The 17,645-nt window shown below is 38.0% G+C and overlaps 2 protein-coding genes and 1 pseudogene across 3 annotated transcripts; 2 read left to right on the top strand and 1 right to left on the bottom strand.

Annotated features, from left to right (window-relative positions):
* Nucleotides 1-1,215: 1,215 nt before the first annotated feature.
* Nucleotides 1,216-1,809, top strand: LOC306779684 (olfactory receptor 52A1-like; the record flags this gene model as incomplete). Its single annotated transcript, XM_079271660.1, has 1 exon — nt 1,216-1,809. The coding sequence occupies one exon, from the start codon at nt 1,216-1,218 to the stop codon at nt 1,807-1,809; it is 594 nt and encodes a 197-aa protein (XP_079127786.1).
* A 4,365-nt stretch (nt 1,810-6,174) lies between these two features.
* Nucleotides 6,175-9,431, top strand: LOC306779683 (olfactory receptor 2AT4-like; annotated as a pseudogene). Its single transcript has 2 exons — nt 6,175-6,411; nt 8,885-9,431. The product of its transcript is annotated as an olfactory receptor 2AT4-like (transcript).
* A 4,989-nt stretch (nt 9,432-14,420) lies between these two features.
* On the bottom strand, nt 14,421-15,356 carry LOC306779682 (olfactory receptor 52B2-like; the record flags this gene model as incomplete). Its single annotated transcript, XM_079271659.1, has 1 exon — nt 14,421-15,356. One exon carries the CDS (start codon nt 15,354-15,356, stop codon nt 14,421-14,423), a length of 936 nt encoding a protein of 311 aa, XP_079127785.1.
* Nucleotides 15,357-17,645: the final 2,289 nt, after the last annotated feature.

Here is a 17,645-nt window from a genome sequence, read left to right as displayed (position 1 = left end):
AGAACACGTGCATTATGTAGCTCTATATCAAGTGTAAACCACATTGTGTAAAAGTCATGTAAATCGGATGGTGTTTGTCAAAAAACGCAGATTTCCTTTCGCCAGCAGGTGGCGCTGTGAGGGAAAATTAGCTTGCAGACATCCTTAGGCCATGAGTGTTATCAAGCATGTGAAGTTTGGGACCGTTTGGAACAAATCCAGCTGAGTTACATCAGACATTTCCTTTAGGCAGTAGGCGGCGCTATGAGTTATTGAAATATTTTCAATTGTAGCTTGAAGTAGCATCATTCATAAGAAGTTTTGTGCGGATTGGATAATGTACCTTGGAGTTATAACAACTTCCTTTTTCATAAACAATGAGGCAAAATGGCCACCACGCCACGTCAAGGTTTTTCAACGAAAACTCTCGATTTTAATAACTTTTCATCACAAAGGTCTTAAGAGCATCCTGACCAAATTGCAAGAAGATCGCATGAATTCTGTAGTAGGAGGTCGTTAAAGTACGAAGGCTGGAAAATAAAAAAATGGCAAAAAGCACAACTTCGCGGGTTTACTGTAGCCTCCCCTAGTGGTCGAATGCAAAACAATTGTCAGGGTATGTTACTGGATGCGATGTGCACATATGCTGAATGTTAGAAAAATTCACTCGAGACTGGTGTAAAAATCATTCATCATTGGACATTTATTCTTTGCAAAGAAGGCGACAGGGTTGATCCACATACAGAATGTACATCAAGACCGCTCGAAGATCTGTCTCCGAGTCTCTGGTATTTATACTCAGTAAACAACATGCAGTGGGCTGGCACAGGCGTCTACGTATCTGGACACTTTAACGATTTATTTGTTCTAGTACAGGGGTGTCAAACTCAAATACACAGTGGGCGAACTTAAAAAATTGTGAAGTTGGTGCTGTCCTTATTTCGGCTCCTGCTGATCTTGAATGCCACGTTGTGGAAGTCTGCATATTTGCGGTCAAAGCTCAAAACACTATGTTTTGTGATATCAAGTTCCAAGATTGAAGGTATGGAAAAAGATTTTTGGAAAAAGAAAAATACTTCTTAGAATGGTCATATGGTTATTCAGTTTGGCATATGGCAAACCTAAAAAAGAGCTGATGTACAATACATCATGAGTAAATAGCCTAAGGATTTACTTTATCCATTATGTTTCAAAATCAACAAATATGAATTCCAAATATATATGTGACATGTAGGCATGGCATACGACAGGTACATCGCTATATGTTGTCCTTTGAGGTATAATGCTATCATGAGTCCAAAAAAAGTCATCATAATTATTTTTTTAATATGGTTTATAAATTTCTCAATGATGGTCACTCTGATTTTGTTGCTTACACGGTTCAAAATTTGCAGGACAAATATAGTGGATTTGTACTGTAACAATCCATCATTGACTAAACTGATCTGTGAGGACACCAGAATAAACAACTACTATGGGTTGTTTACTCTCGTCTTACTCCAGGGCGGACCACTGTCAATAATAGCCTACACATATGCACAGATTTTGCGTACATGTGTCATGACTAATCACCCCGATGCCCGGAAAAAAGCCTTTCAGACATGTGGTACACATTTAGTTGTTTTCCTAATCTTACAAATTAATACTACCCTCACACTCATTACTCATCGCATTCAGAGTGCATCGCCGTACATTAGAAGGGTTCTTGGTATATCAGTCTTATTGTTTCCCCCTTTCTTGGACCCGATTATTTATGGACTGAAAACAACAGAACTGAAGCGGAACCTAGTGATGTTCCTAAAAAGAAATATTTGTTTGTCTAAGTTGTAACCAGTTTTCTATTGTAATTAGAGGAGTCGTCCACAATGTAAACTTGCGTTATATATTATGTCGCCTAAACAAACAATGATTTCAGAATCCCCTTTAAGTGAAGGCTCCACCAGCAACAACATGCCGTGTATTACAGCACTACGGAGAAGTTACACATCTCCGTGCCTGTTGATTATTTGTCTTATGCATATGTTGTGCGTTTCTCTATTTATTGTCCATGTGAATGTTCGTAAGTGTTCATCAGCACTTCACAGGTTACAGATTAACAGCCTGGATCATTGCTCATCTAAAGGTTGAAACTGTAGACTGTAAACTGTTTTAATAAAGGGTAAGGAAAATGACATCCGCTGAGCACAATCGAGTGAATCACAGATAATTTAAAAACTGCTGACAGATGTACATAATGTAATATGTTTGACTGAAAGTTACAACGTTGCAAAAACTAAAAGCAAACGTATCTCACTGCAGGTACGAATGCACTTGCACTGACCAAATACATGCAGTGAAAATGTATTGAAATGCAAAAATAAATATTCTGCTCCATTTCAAATAATTCAGTAGCAAGTGTGTAAACTGTGTGCATGTCTCAACACTGAGTACATTGTATGTATGTAGACTGTAAGGTGGACTACTGATGAGGAAATTAAAACAATATGATTCTGATTGTGGTCATGTTTTCCTTGACATTGCAATAAAAGTATGTATTAACAACTTGCATTGTGTTGACAAAATTTAATTTAATTCCACAACTGTTTGCACAAACAAATACAATTAATCACCATCAATTGTCAAGAAACAAACACTGTTTAACTCCTTCACTTACTCTTTCTTGAAATCATCCTTTAATTGTTTTCTGCAGTTCTATTTTTTGTCTCTGCAGTGAATCTCCTCATAGTCTCCAAATGATAGAATTGAGTAATTTCCTCAAATGAAAAGGAATATAGAAAATCGGCAGTGTTTCTCAAAGGAATTAAATGTGTTTTTCCTCAACACGGAGGAAATAAAAGGGCCACAATCGCAAGTTGAGAGTTTCATTCTGGAACACATTTCTCATTTGACATAAAATCATTATTGTGCTGTAGTAATGTCAATGTATGAAATAAGATGTGGAAACAATTATAGATTGTAAATTTGCTGGATCTCTGTAGTGCTGTGACACACTGGGCAGGAAGACATATAGCCGGATCAGGATGCTGTTCATCTGATGTATTTTAAAAGGATATATATCTATTTTATTTTGCTTCTATAAAGTTCAAAGACTCACAAGAGACAGTTTAAAAAAAAGAAGAAAAAAAAGACTAGTCAGACTTTAATTACTTCGTAAGGGACATGCTCTAAAAACACTGCATCCTCCACTTCCCATCATGCAATAGAACAGTGTCTTTCATGAGATTTCTCTGCCTCCGAAGCCCCTCTTCCTTTAAACCCCACCTCCCGTTTGTAGTGCAGGCTTAATGTTAAACAGCCCAAGCAGAGATAACCCTGGTTACGTCAATGGGGGTGGGGGTCATCTGCGTTCATCACACTCTTCACAACTGTGTCTTCTCTGATGATACATTTATCTTGTGTAATTGAGTTAAACCCTGAAGTGAGATTGTGTTTAACATCACATACAAAGACACATTGTTTTTGGATAATCATTATTTTTTACACTTGCCTACCACTGATTGTTACAAGAACAACGACACGACCGTGGATTTCAGCATAGGTGCACGAACATGTAAGTGTCTGCTGAGTTGACCACGGAGATCGGAGTGTCTGCTGACTTTACCGCAGCGATGTACAGTAGTCTCCAGGAAGAGCAGCGGAAGTCGCCTTTTCTCTACGGCAACCCTGAAGGGACATCATATCTCTAATTCAAAACGACAAACATGAGACAGTCTGACTGTAGGATGTTTGCTGGCTTTTATCCCACTGTTCTTGTCATCCTCTTGTTGTTATGTATATGTATTGTCTCTTGTCTTTCAGTCAAAAAGTTCAGTTCTGTTACCGTGTTGTCAGTATGTGAGCCATCTTGCGCCCCCGCTCTCGCAGGCTACTTGTAGCTCCTCGCAATCTCCTGCTGTTCTGGACTCTTTCCAGCCTATCAGCCTTCAAGACCTGATGGACTTAATTAACAAAACAAAGCCATCATCTTGCCCTCTGGATATAATTCCATCCTCTCTATTTAAGAAAGTTCTGCTAACTATTGGCCCTGCAGTAACATCTATTGTCAATACCTCATTGTCTACAGGAATTGTCCCTTCCTATTTCAAACATGCCACTATCCAGCCCATATTAAAGAAACCTAACTTAGATCCAGCTTTGCCCATGAACTACAGGCCCATATGAAAACTGCCTTTCTTGTCCAAAATTTTAGAGAAAGTAGTGGCCAAACAACTTACTGCTGCACTGGAGAGGCACAACATGTATGACAAGTTCCAGTCTGGGTTTCGTAAGCAACACTCTACTGAAACCGCTCTCCTGAGGGTTTCAAATGACATTCTCATGTGTGCTGATGCAGGTGACTGCTCTGTGTTAGTTCTTCTGGACCTCAGTTCTGCATTTGACACTGTAGACCATGACATCCTGATTAAGAGGCTACGTGATTGGGTGGGCATAACTGGCATAGCGTTAGACTGGTTTACATCTTACCTCAATGACAGAAGTTTCAATGTCTCTGTGGGTGATTTTGTGTCTGTTACCTCTCCACTGTCTTGTGGTGTACCGCAGGGCTCAGTTCTGGGGCCTCTGTTATTTTCCCTTTATCTGTTACCTTTGGGACCGATCATAAAAAGCTATAATGTGTCTTATCACTTATATGCAGACGATATCCAACTCCATCTGTCATTCAAACCCAGCGAGGCATTCACATTAACTAGGCTCCTGGACTGTGTCAATGCCATCAGAGACTGGACGGCAGAAAACTGCTTGCAACTCAATGACTCTAAGATGCAGGTCCTAGTTATTGCTCCACAGGAGTTTGTCCCCATGATCAGGCAGATTATTAGTCCACTCTCCTCTGCTGCCCATTGCAACCTGCGCAATCTTGGGATTTTCTTTGATCGATCCATGTCGTTTGACCCTCATGTTAAGCAGCTGTCCAGGTCATGTTTCTTCCATCTAAGAAATATCAGTAAACTGAGATCTGTAGTATTAACACCTGAATTAGAAATGATCATACACACATTTATCTCTTCACGCATTGACTACTGCAACTCACTTTTCACATCACTCAGTGTGTCTGCTCTTAACCGTCTGCAGGTCATCCAAAACGCTGCCGCCAGATTACTCACCAGGACAAATCGACGGTCTCACATCACCCCCGTACGCCGATCTCTCCACTGGCTTCCTGTAGCATCTAGGATACACTTTAAAATTCTCACCATCACTTACAGAGCACTTCATGGTCAGGCTCCGGCTTATGTAGCTGATCTACTTCGCCCCTATTCACCCGCCCGCACTCTCAAGTCAAACGCTCTAGGGCTTCTGTCAGTCCCACGCACACGATTTAAGACCCGTGGTGACCGAGCCTTTGAGGCAGTGGACCCGAGGCTCTGGAATGCTCTGCCTGCAATAAAATATGTTTTACATTTTTATTTTATTTTTTATTATTTTTTATTTTATTTTTTAATTTTCTCTGTGTCGATAATTCATTGATCCTAGGGTCACATTGTGTTTTTTATGCTTTTAAATGTCTGCTCTGTTAAGCACTTTGTGATACTACTGTCTGTGAAAAGCGCTATATAAATAAAATCCATTCATTCATTCATTCATTTCACAGAGTGAGACTTTATGTCACTGCATAATATGACCTATTCTGACCTCTAGGATAATCACCGCCTCATGAAACTTCACAACCACAAACTAGATACCTAGGTCATTCAGAGGATGTATGACTTCCCTTGGTATATTTACAATGAGTGGGTTTCTGAGCACTTTCCAGTACAGAAGTGCTCTCGATCTAATCACGTGAAAATGCAGTTGTTATATCAGTCTCTTAACTGACCTGCAGCAAAAATTGGATTTCTGTGCAGAATTTTGCTCAATAGTTTAAGCTACCACATACAAGCTCAAATTAGCTGGAGACAATGTTCAATGTGATTGGATGATGGGTCTGCCCAATGAAAGGTTTCTGTTCCCGTGAGCCATAAAGCCTGAATGGTAAACTCCATTATTGGCTATCGTGAAAGCAGTTTGATTGATGTCAGTTATTTTTGTAAAATCAGACAACTGGTTACAGTTGGTTATAATTTACAATGTCTTTTCCTCAACTTCTTTTTCGTATTATTTTGTCTTGATATTTTGTTGAATATGCCTTTGCAGAATGTTTCAATCAAAGTAACAGAATTTGTTATTGGTGGTTTTGAATCAACCAATAGACCTATGTTGGTTGGTGTAGTTATTTTGATTACCTATGTTCTAGCCATTCTAGCCAATATATTAAACATCTTCTTCATTATTGTTGACAAGAGATTACACAAACCAATGTATTTTCTGATTTGCAACCTTGCTGTTATTGATATACTGTACGCCTCCAGTAGCATTCCTACAATGATCTGGGTTTTAGTTGCTGGGATTAATACTATTTCGTATGTGCCTTGCTTAGTTCAAATGTTTACTGTACACGTGGGAATGGTGATGGAGATGTTAGCTTTATCGGCTATGGCATTTGATCGATTGATTGCTGTGAGCTATCCCTTTCAGAATGTCCAAACCAAGGTTGTGACAAAGCGTTACATCTCTGAAAACACCAGTGAACTATTTATTCAGAAGTTCTCCTCCACACCAGCCCTCTCTTGCCTCTCAGTCAATGAGCTTGTAGATGGCTTCAATTTTAAAGTTAAAAATATTATTGATGCCATTGCACCCACTAAAGTGAAGGTTGTCTCAGGTAAGCAAAGATCTCCTTGGAGAAATGCTACGCTGGTCAGAGTAGAGAAACGAGTGTCGGAAAGCTGAGCGCAGGTGACGAAAAACTAATCTCCAGGTTCACTGTGACATCTATAAAGAGAGACTTCGCAAATATAATTTGGAACTTAGAAATGCAAGGCAGTCATTCTTCTCTGACATCATAACCAAAAACAAGAACAATACACGCGCCTTATTTGCTACTGTCAACAGGCTAACAAACCCTCCAGTGTCGGTAGCTGCTGAACTCCAATCCACCTGGGCATGCAATCAATTTATCTCCTTTTTTACTGACAAAATTCAGAAAATTAGACAAGCAGTCAGTGCCTCCACATCAACCACAGGATATGTGTTGTCCCGATCTCTGAATAACATCCATTCAAATATCATGACACAATTTCATTCAATCGACCGTAGAAGCCTAGACGACATTATACAACATCTGAAGTCATCCTCCTGCTGCTTGGATATTCTACCAACACACTTTTTCAAAAATATTTAAAACTGCATGACCACTGATCTTTTACAAATTGTAAACACATCCCTTCTCTCAGGTGTCTTCCCACAAGCCATAAAAACTGCAGTTATTAAACCACTCCTAAAGAAGGTTAGTTTAGACTCTGCAACGATGAAAAATTATAGGCCAATATCAAACCTCCCATTTTTGAGTAAAATAATTGAAAAAGCGGTTTTCCAACAGCTGACCAACTTCTTGACCGTAAATAACTGCTTTGATGTTTTCCAGTCAGGCTTTCAACAGCACCACATCACTGAAACTGCTCTTGTTAAGGTTTTCAACGACATCCACTTAAACATAGACAATGGCAGAAGTTCAGTCTTAGTCTTACTAGATCTCAGTGCTGCATTCGACACGGTCGACCATGCCATACTCCTAGAAAGACTAAAAATATGGGTGGGACTCTCTGGCACAGCACTTAACTGGTTTGAATCCTACTTGAAGGGCCGAGAATACTTTGTGTCTGTGGCTCATTACACATCGGAGCTGACTAAAATGACATGTGGTGTTCCCCAAGGTTCAATACTGGGGCCTCTTCTGTTCAACATTACATGCTTCCACTAGCTCAGATTATGGAAAACAACAAAGTGTGTTATCATAATTATGCAGACGACACACAAATCTACATATCTATGTCACCAGGGGACTATAATCCCATACAAGGGCTGGGTAACTGCATTGAACAAATCAACAACTGGATGTGCCAGAATTTTCTTCAATTAAACAAAGACAAAACAGAAGTAATTGTTTTCGGTACCAAGGACGAACAATTGAAAATCACCGCTCAGCTTCAGTCACTGATGTTAAAACCCACAAACCAAGCCAGAAATCTAGGTGTAGTTATGGATTCAGATCTCAACCTGAACAGCCATATCAAGACAATTACAAAATCAGCCTACTATCACCTGAAGAATATATCAAGGATTAGAGGACTTATGTCTCAACAGGATTTGGAAAAACTTGTCCACGCATTTATCTTCAGCAGACTGGACTACTGTAACGGTGTGTTTACAGGTCTCTGTAAAAAGTCCGTCAGAAAGCTGCAGCTGATTCAGAACGCTGCAGCTCGAGTCCTCACTAAGACCAGGAGGGTGGATCACATCACTCCAGTTCTGAGGTCTTTGCACTGGCTTCCTGTCCAACAAAGAATTGACTTTAAAATCCTGCTGTTGGTTTACAAAGCACTGAATGGTTTAGGGCCAAAATACATCTCTGATCTGCTGCTACCTTATGAACCATCCCGACCCCTCAGGTCGTCTGGGACCGGTCTACTATCTGTTCCCAGAGTCAGAACTAAACATGGAGAAGCAGCGTTCAGTTTTTCTGCTCCACATATCTGGAACAAAGTCCCAGAAAGCTGCAGGTCTGCTGAGACCCTCAGCTCATTTAAATCAAGATTGAAGACTTTTCTGTTTGCTGCTGCCTTTAATTGAACCACATTCAATTCATATATTAATCAATTTCCTGCATTTCTGCATTTTACTACTGGATTTTATTGCTTGCACTGTTTTTTAATGTTTTAATGAATGTTCTTAATTGTTTTTAAATCTCCTTTTCTTTTGCCTTATGTTGTGATGCTTTTAATGGTTTTATGTGAAGTACTTTGAATTACCTTGTTGTTGAAATGTGCGATACAAATAAACTTGCCTTGCCTTGCCTTGCCTTCAGTACCACAGTTATTTAACAAATGTGCGTACTTTTGTCCTTATATGTATTCTGTGGGTTGTTGCTTGTGGTTTTGTGGCTGAACTGCTTGTAGCCTTGATTCATCTCCCTCACTGCTCCTCAAAGCTGCAGTACACTTACTGTGACTATGCTGCCATAGTACGAACTACTTGTGTTGACCTCACTCACTATTTCAATATGGTTTCCATCGTGTACTTTTTAAATTTTTTTTCCCACTTTAATTTTGATTTGCCTGTCGTACTTATATATCTTAGTTTTTGTGAAATTGTCCTCAAATAATGACAAACAAAAAATGGGCAGCACTTGTTTGAGTCACTTAATGGTGGTAACAGGTTATTACCTTCCATCATTTATCCGCGTTGTCTTGACCAGGTTAGGCGTCGTATTAACTCTTGAAGCTAGCCATGGTATAATGATTGGGACCATCCTCGGTCCAAGTTTTTTAAATCCTGTGGTGTACTGTTTAAGGACGAAAGAAATTAAATGTAAGATTTTTAACATATTCAAAAAAGTTGAGATTTCTTCGTAGATTCTCATGAACTGTGATTTTACAATAAAAGTTGTATCCTTTTATGGACAAAGTGCTAAAATGCTAAAATATATTCATACATTTTCTAAACTGTTTGCCTGTTAACTGTTTTATGTCAGTAAACTGTATGCCATTGTAGGTGTTCACAAAACGTGAACTGATGTTTGAAATGTATTTAAACTAACATTAGCATAACATGTCACTCACACTATATTTGAGCACAGCCATTCACAAGTCAATCCTTACAGCTGCTGATGAAAAGAAAAGAAAACAACTAAAGAATATTTAGTTGCCTGTCTAGTTAGAAGTGGCGGTTAATATCATAGCTAGGATAAAAATGATCATCCCAGTCTGGACCTGAAGTTGTACGATGTTGATAAATGATTTATCATGGCATGTTTAAGCGATGTATATCATGATGTTTTTAATTTTGAAATACTGAATAAATATTTAAGTCTATAATAATATATGATACGTTTTGGCAAATGCAGTCTATTATGTATCAGTAACATTTGTGTAAAAAATGCAATCAATTTGATATTGCCATAAAACATTGAAATGACCCACAATTACCCTACAATTAAAACAACCAGTTACATTAAAGGGACAATATGAATATATATTTAATATGAAGTTTAGTTTTTATGCTTTGAATTCATTTTAATACTACAAACTCCTTTCAGTAAAACTTTACTGAAGTGAATTTATGACTGCATCTTTTACCAAACTACTTTTGGAAAGACCTACATTCATAATGTTATGGCCCAATCAAGATATTCTAGTTAATTAAGTATCTCTTTTCGCTTGTAGGTCAAACTTTGAGAAAGTGGTGTTCATTACTCAAGTTTACTGAATTGAAGAGCTGTATGTGGATTCCGGAGCTATTACCAAATCGAACTATTTTCTGCAAGTGGCATCGACTTGAGTGAGATATTTTAGTTCCATTTCCACGGCTAATAAAGTTTAGTTTTTTTAATCTTTATTTATAAAGTAGAACTTTGAGGCAAACCAGTATTTGACTTTCACAAACTCACTTGTCTGTCACGTTGGACATTTTGCAGAACAAATCAGTAGCTGTTTACTGCGTTGTGTAACCAAATCCTTCGAGGTTCACTACCAGAGCTAAGTACGGAGGGTACATCACTCCAGAGGGCTGAGAGTGACACATCTTTCCTATCAACACTTCGTCAACATAGAAGTCATTAACCTAATGAGCAAAGTTAAAGAAAGAAACAGTAACCAAGCATCGGTAGCCATGACGCAATGTTAGTAACAAAGTTCAGTGGGAGAAGAAATCCTCTGATGGGTGACGACATGCTCACAGCCAAGTAATCAGATGCTGGTTAGGAGTTAATTTGTATAGTTTTCCCAAAGTTTCTGAGTCACAAAACAAATAAACCGCCTTTTAGCATTAGATTTATTAAAAACTGGCTTGCATTAGCCACACATCTTTCTATAAAATAATATGCAATATATGATAGTTAAAAAGCAGACATAAACATACATACGAACAACATATGAAATGAGTCATACAAGGACTTTTTTAAATGTAACTATAGTTGGCAGAGTATTTAAAATACTTTGAATAAACGTTCTTATTCAACATGTGAAGTTTGACACCATATCAGCTTTGTGCTACACCCAGTATTTTGCACATGTATCTATAGTTCGAGGATTAACTTTAATTTATCTATTTGATGAATTCATTTTGTTATCATTGATATTTTGTGATGTAATATAAAAACATATTTGTCACCACACAAGTACAAATACAGTGGATTTCTATGAGAGTAAGGGTGCATTGTACAGTAGTCATTTGGTGAACCTTAAGGGAAATTAGCACAAAATGAGTAAAATTGTTTGTGTAGCAGTATTGTATCAACATCAATCATACTTTAAATCATTTTATGTGGTTTAATTAGATAGAACTGCAGCCTTGATTGGCTGTTCGTGTAGATGGGGTCAAGGACCCATTCTTATTTTTAACTAATTTCTTAAACTAAGTTATTGTCGTACTTCTCTCTTGATTGTATTGGCCAGTAGTTAACTGTGATTATGCAAAACCTTTTAAAAGCATGTTATACACGGTTGCGGTACATTGTACAGAAATATACAGTAAAACTTTGGGAATTCATTATTATTGCAGTTTTGCAATAAAACAAAGGAGAATTAATTGATAAAATGATCAATCAATGATTACTTGAGGATTCATTCACTGCAAATCAGTGTACAGTCACTGCAAAGTATTTTAGCTTGTTCAAATCAGGCACATTCATTGATATTTAGCAAGATTACATTATCTGCTTCTTCTGCATTAATAAATATGACAATGTCCCAATAAAACGTTCATGGAGACAATGGAATATCATAAGTTAGAAATTAACTGTGTAGAATATTTGTAAGGTATCTACATGGTCATGAAATTAAGGTGTGCTATATTGAATTTGACCACAGTGTGGAGACAAAGTATAGTTCAGCATGGCTCTGTAAGAATGATTATCAAAAGACTGATTCGATTCTTTTTTACTTTTGAGGATTTATTTTAATCCGCAGCACTCTTAAAGATTGTATTCATCATAGTTGTCTCCATTGGCATGAAGTAGGCAGGTGTGCTACTCTCTTAGGCCATTGAAAGACTCAAATATTGTTAATACGCAACATCAACAAATTCAGCTTCATTTCAGTTAACTTCAACTTGCTGAGGTGGCTCCAGCTGATTGTTTTTGCCTTTACTATAGTATTGACAAAAATAGACAGGATATTGGGGAGAGAAAGTGGCCGACAAGCAGCAAAGGGCCGGGGGTTGGACCCCAACCCCCGCTGCTTTGTCAAGGCAATGCAAGGCAAGTTTATTTGTACAGCACATTTCAACAACAAGGTAATTCAAAGTGCTTCACATAAAACCATTAAAAGCATCAAACAAAAGGCAAACGAAAAGGAGATTTTATTTATTAAGAACATTCATTGAAACAATAAAAACAGTCATTAAAACATAAAAAAACAGTGTCAGAAATAAAATACAGTAGTAAAATGCAGAAATGCAGGAAATTGATTAATATATTCATTAAATCTGGTTCAATTAAAGGCAGCAGCAAACAGAAAAGTCTTCAATCTTGATTTAATTAAAGGAGCTGAGGGTCTCAGTAGACCTGCAGCTTTCTGGGACTTTGTTCCAGATATGTGGAGCAGAAAAACTGAACGACTCATTTAATAATTTTAATAACTCTACAATTTAAAGCAGTCTGCAGGCATTACTTTAATGGGCATGATCAGAATCACATTTATTGGCCTATTACGTCTAAACATTTGACTCCGGTTTCCAGTTTCTCTACACACAGTGTCAAAAAGAAATGTGCAGGAAGATACATATACACATCCATTGCCAAAACAAGGACAGTCAGGCTAAACAAAGACAGGCTAACATAAACACATCACTGTTGTGTACAGTTATTATGCACTTATAATTATAATGTAATAGGGTTCTTTAGATGATATAATTAGTAGCTGATCTAAACCTATTTCTATCAAAATGATTCTTTCTCTTCATTGAGATCAAGTGCTACAATGTAAAACAGCAAAGATTCTGTTGTGTTTGTTTTCAGGTTTATCTGGAGCCACATATCATATACTTTCTTTGAGTTTACTAAAACCAGATTTTTGTTTTGCTGGTGTTAGTTCACTCCAGCTTTGGTGTGCTTTATAGACATACCTGGCTCCTTACTAGCTTTATGTGGTTCAGGGCTGGCCTCCCCTCTGCACTGACCTCAAAAGACATAAGAGGACAGCATATCACACAAAATGTAACGGATCCATACAGTGTTGAATCAACGGAGAGCAGATTCAAAAAGATTCAGTGTGTACCGATGGCGCCCTCTGCTGTTTTTGTATTGCGAATGCATACAATACTACAGTTACGTGTTCAGTGCAACTTTGGCAAGGCTTGAATGGAAGGATATGACATTCCTCTATGTTTTAATTACAAACGGATAACTCTGGGACTTCAATTTGACTGCTTAACTAGCACAATGTAAGTCTGTGTGTGAGTCATCATGGCATAACGTGGTCCTGGAGACACAGAAGCAGTTTTAAGGTACTTTTGCCAGGTGTTTGCATTTGTCGACAGATGTTTTTTCACGGTAATAATGTCCCAACCGTCCAAGATGGTCTCTATTTTTCTTTTTCTGTTCTACAAACAGCACTCTTCTCCTACTTAGGTCATGTACTGTATTTGAATCACAGTTTTAAATTCCTAATCCAATAAGTTTCACCTGCTCAAATCAAACAAGTCTCATGTAACTCAAAATTCAGGTGGTCTTGTTTATTTCATATGCCTCAGTGTCTCACAAACTTTGGTTAGGCAACCTTTTGAGAGGAGAAAACACAACGTGTAGTAACAAAATATCACCACATGGCCACAGCAAACTTTGATGAGACGCTAGAATCATGGCTTTACCTTTTAACATATTAGATTAAGTTAAACTATTTGGCATTTGCAAAAGAATGCAATTAAATCATAACTGTATATCAGCTGTTAGCTGCTATTGGTATATATTTGGACTGTTTCATATAATATATACATTACATTACTGACAAACACTGGTGAATTATTTATAAAAGTGTTTGTATACTGCTGGAGGACAAAAAATAACAAGGTCATAGAGGTGACTTGAAATTGCTTTTCATGCATAGTAGTAGAATAATAATAATAATGCAATGATGAGTTATGCACTAATAATGTGGCAGTAATTATTTAGCATTACTTTGTACAATCATCAGTCAAAAGTGAATGACTGTTAAACACAACTGTACTGTAGTTTTCATATGCGTTACAACTCTTCACAAACTTGAACTTTACATGAAAATAAAGCCAAATTTACAGGGTTTTTGATGGGAAGATTCAATTTAGTAACAACAAATTTATTTATAAGGTAGCAAGACAAATAAAACAGTCACTGTCAGAACTGAAATACATTTTAGCTTTCTGCATTCTTAAAATGGAAGGATTTTATTCCTAAAAAAGTGCACTACTTTTTCTTTAATTTCTTTTGTTTTCAGTCCATAGATGATTGGATTCAGTGTCGGTGGGAAAATTAAAGCCGATACCCCCATGAACCTCCTTAAATGTGGTGATATGTTCTTTATTCTGTACGAAATGATGGTGAAAAGACCCAGACACTCCAAGAGGAGAAAAACTGTCAGATGTGTCGCACACGTCTGCAGAGCTTTGGCTTTTGTGTCGGATCTTTTGGATCTGAAGCATGCAACAAGGATCTGTAGATATGTGTACAAAATCATCCCGTTACAAAACACTTGTGAAATAGCGAGCATAAGAAGCCCATAAATGTTATTGATGGTTGTGTTGGCACAGACCAGAGTCAGCAAAGATGGATTATCACAGTAAGGGTGTGTCAATTCAGATCGACAGCGGGGTAAACGCAAAAGCAGAAAAAAGAGCACAACTACCAGAACTAAACAACTCATCCACACAACTGTGATTATTCTCATAATGTGAGCATAAGTCATAACAGTGTTATATTTCAAAGGGCAACATATGGCAATGTATCTATCATATGCCATAGCACTCAGAATGATCACTGTACCTGTTGCATAGATGTGGATAAAGAATGCTTGGGCAACACAAAATGAGTATTGCATTGTCTTTCTGTCTGTCAGGATTCCATTGATCATATGTAGGAAGAATGCTGAGGAGCCTATAAGGTCGTTGATGGGAAGGTTCAGCAGAATTAGGTACATTGGCGTATGCAGAGATTTGCTCAGTACAATAGTGAGGATTAGAATGAGGTTGCAGAAAAGTATGATCATGTAGCTGAGAGTTGCAAAAAGAAATGCAGGAAAGACATTTTCAGAGGAGATGTTAAAGTGATGTAGCACCACAACAGATGATGTGTTGTACAGGTTTTCCATCTTGATGCTCTTCCGTCCTAGAACATTGAAAATATGCTAAATATTTCCTCATTAGGTAGCCTAGCTATTCATACACAATATCAATTTAGCAAGATTATGAGAGACTTAATAAGACAAGAAATGTGTACAGAGATAAGTTGTAAAAATATTGTTGTCGTATGACTAAGGACAGAATTTACCAAATTAAATCCTGAATACGTCCACGCCACGTCACTTTCAGTCCACATTCATCATATGTTATATATGCTACTGTACATAAATAACAATTGATAGTTTTAGGGTTTCACTGCTTTGCACATAAAAATCCAGGAACAAAATACACAGAGAGGGTATACAGAAAACTACATGAACATGTAGTGGATCATCCCTACCTAGTACTGGCAACAATGACCAACTGGTAAGATGTTCAGAGGAAGAAGCCGCTTTATATGAGTGATTCCTTCTGAACACAAGGCAGCTCTCTGGAGTCTTCTGGTTTACCATGACGTTTATCTTTAGAGTGTTATGGCAATGACTTAAGCAGTGGCTCACAAGGGTCTTTGGAAGAACATCATATTTATTAGTTACCCTACTATCACCCACACATTAATATAAAGGAAAAAAATACATTTTAATATTAACAAAGCTAATTTAAGTGACTTGAATAATTTGTGTTTTTTGATTTCTTATATAGATCATGTTTTTGATCCCCTAGTTTTCCATAGGATGGCAGCGAAACGATCCGTACAGTTCTGGTAAACAACAAAGCTGACCTTGGTTTCCACCCAGCGTGGCCCTTTATGGGGAACCGGGTTTTAAAATATAAAGTGACATTTCTAAACTACTCTTTATTTATTGTAAGAAATGGCTGCACATAAGACAAGACAGTGCTTTCTCTGACAATGAAAAACACAAGACACAAGTTTCAAACTTACAGCATTCAGATGGAATGACTTTTTTAATTTATTACAAGCTTTCACATTATAAGAACAGTGAGCAAAAGACAAATAAGAAACAAAAAGAAAACAAATATGAGGTCGTGAGAATATCAGTGTTGGGAACTAAAGGAGCGGGTTTGGGTTATCAGCATTTAAGAAACTGAATTCTTGACATCAATAGAATTATTGATGTATGTAACAATTATTAATGATTATTAATATAAACGGGGCACCACCCTGCGAACAGGGACCAATAACCAAACGATAAAACTAAGTCTCATAATTAGTAGTCACTCATAATGTCAATAGTCTGCGTATGACTATACATTCAGTGACAGTGAAGGTTTTTAAGTTCGAGCACCGGCTACTACATACAGTCTTATCAAATACATATGCACAAGTAATCACAGACGACTGCTCCTGAAAGTATAACAGAGTTTATTGAATCAAAATAATAAATGATCAAATCAATTAATATTGCAACCAACAAACATTATCATACAATTTTATATGCCTAAACTAAAGAATGAATAAAATGGATGAGGGTGTATGTCTGTGTGTGTATGTGTATGTGTGTGTGTGTGGGTCTGTGGGTGAACAGGAAGGAGTCTTACAGCTACGCTAAAGACTACAAAGATGGCGGCGTCGAGTGACGCTGGCCAAAGGGGAGGGGCCTTAAGAACTACAGCTAGAAACTACAAAGATGGCGGAGTCGAGGGACCCGGACAAAATGGCAGAATGGGGCTGCTGTGCGTAATTCACGTTTGCCTGGGCAGCACGTGATGTGAGGCGCTCGTTTGAACGAGGTTCCCCAGGGGTAGAATTCGGAGCTGTGTGTGTGTGTGTTTCGTGAAAGGAGGAAAGAGAAAAAAGGTGGGGGCTCATGAATCAGACTTCTGCGCGCGGTGCGCGTTGTAGTGAGCCTGAGTTGGCTGGCTCTATCACGCATAAATATACCGCTGTCGTCTTGAGAACTGCCGGTCACTTATGCCGTGATAAACCACGCACCTCAGCTCACTCACCGAGTCGAGTTAATGAAAAGAGAACTTCCACACGGAGTGGAAGACAATGAATGAAATTAATCCCAAAGAAACAGTCATAGTTGATACACAAATACAGCGGCGCTTCTCTGCGCCGTAATGATTGCGTAATACCTCAATATCACGCGACAGTCTTAAACACACAAAAACACGGGAATATCAACATATAAATGAATGGCCTGAATTAAACTTAAGTTAATTTAAGCTAAGCTATGCCCAAATGCCAAGAATCTTACTTGTAGATGCTTCGTTGCAACGTGGAAGTGTTTGTGGCAAAGCTGTCCGTTTTCCTCGTCGGGAAGGGGGACAGGGGGGAGCTTGCGGGTCGGCGC

Source organism: Melanostigma gelatinosum, assembly GCF_949748355.1.
Source record: "Melanostigma gelatinosum genome assembly, chromosome: 7".
NCBI classification, from domain to species: domain Eukaryota; kingdom Metazoa; phylum Chordata; class Actinopteri; order Perciformes; family Zoarcidae; genus Melanostigma; species Melanostigma gelatinosum.
This window is presented reverse-complemented; position numbering and strand designations above follow the sequence as displayed.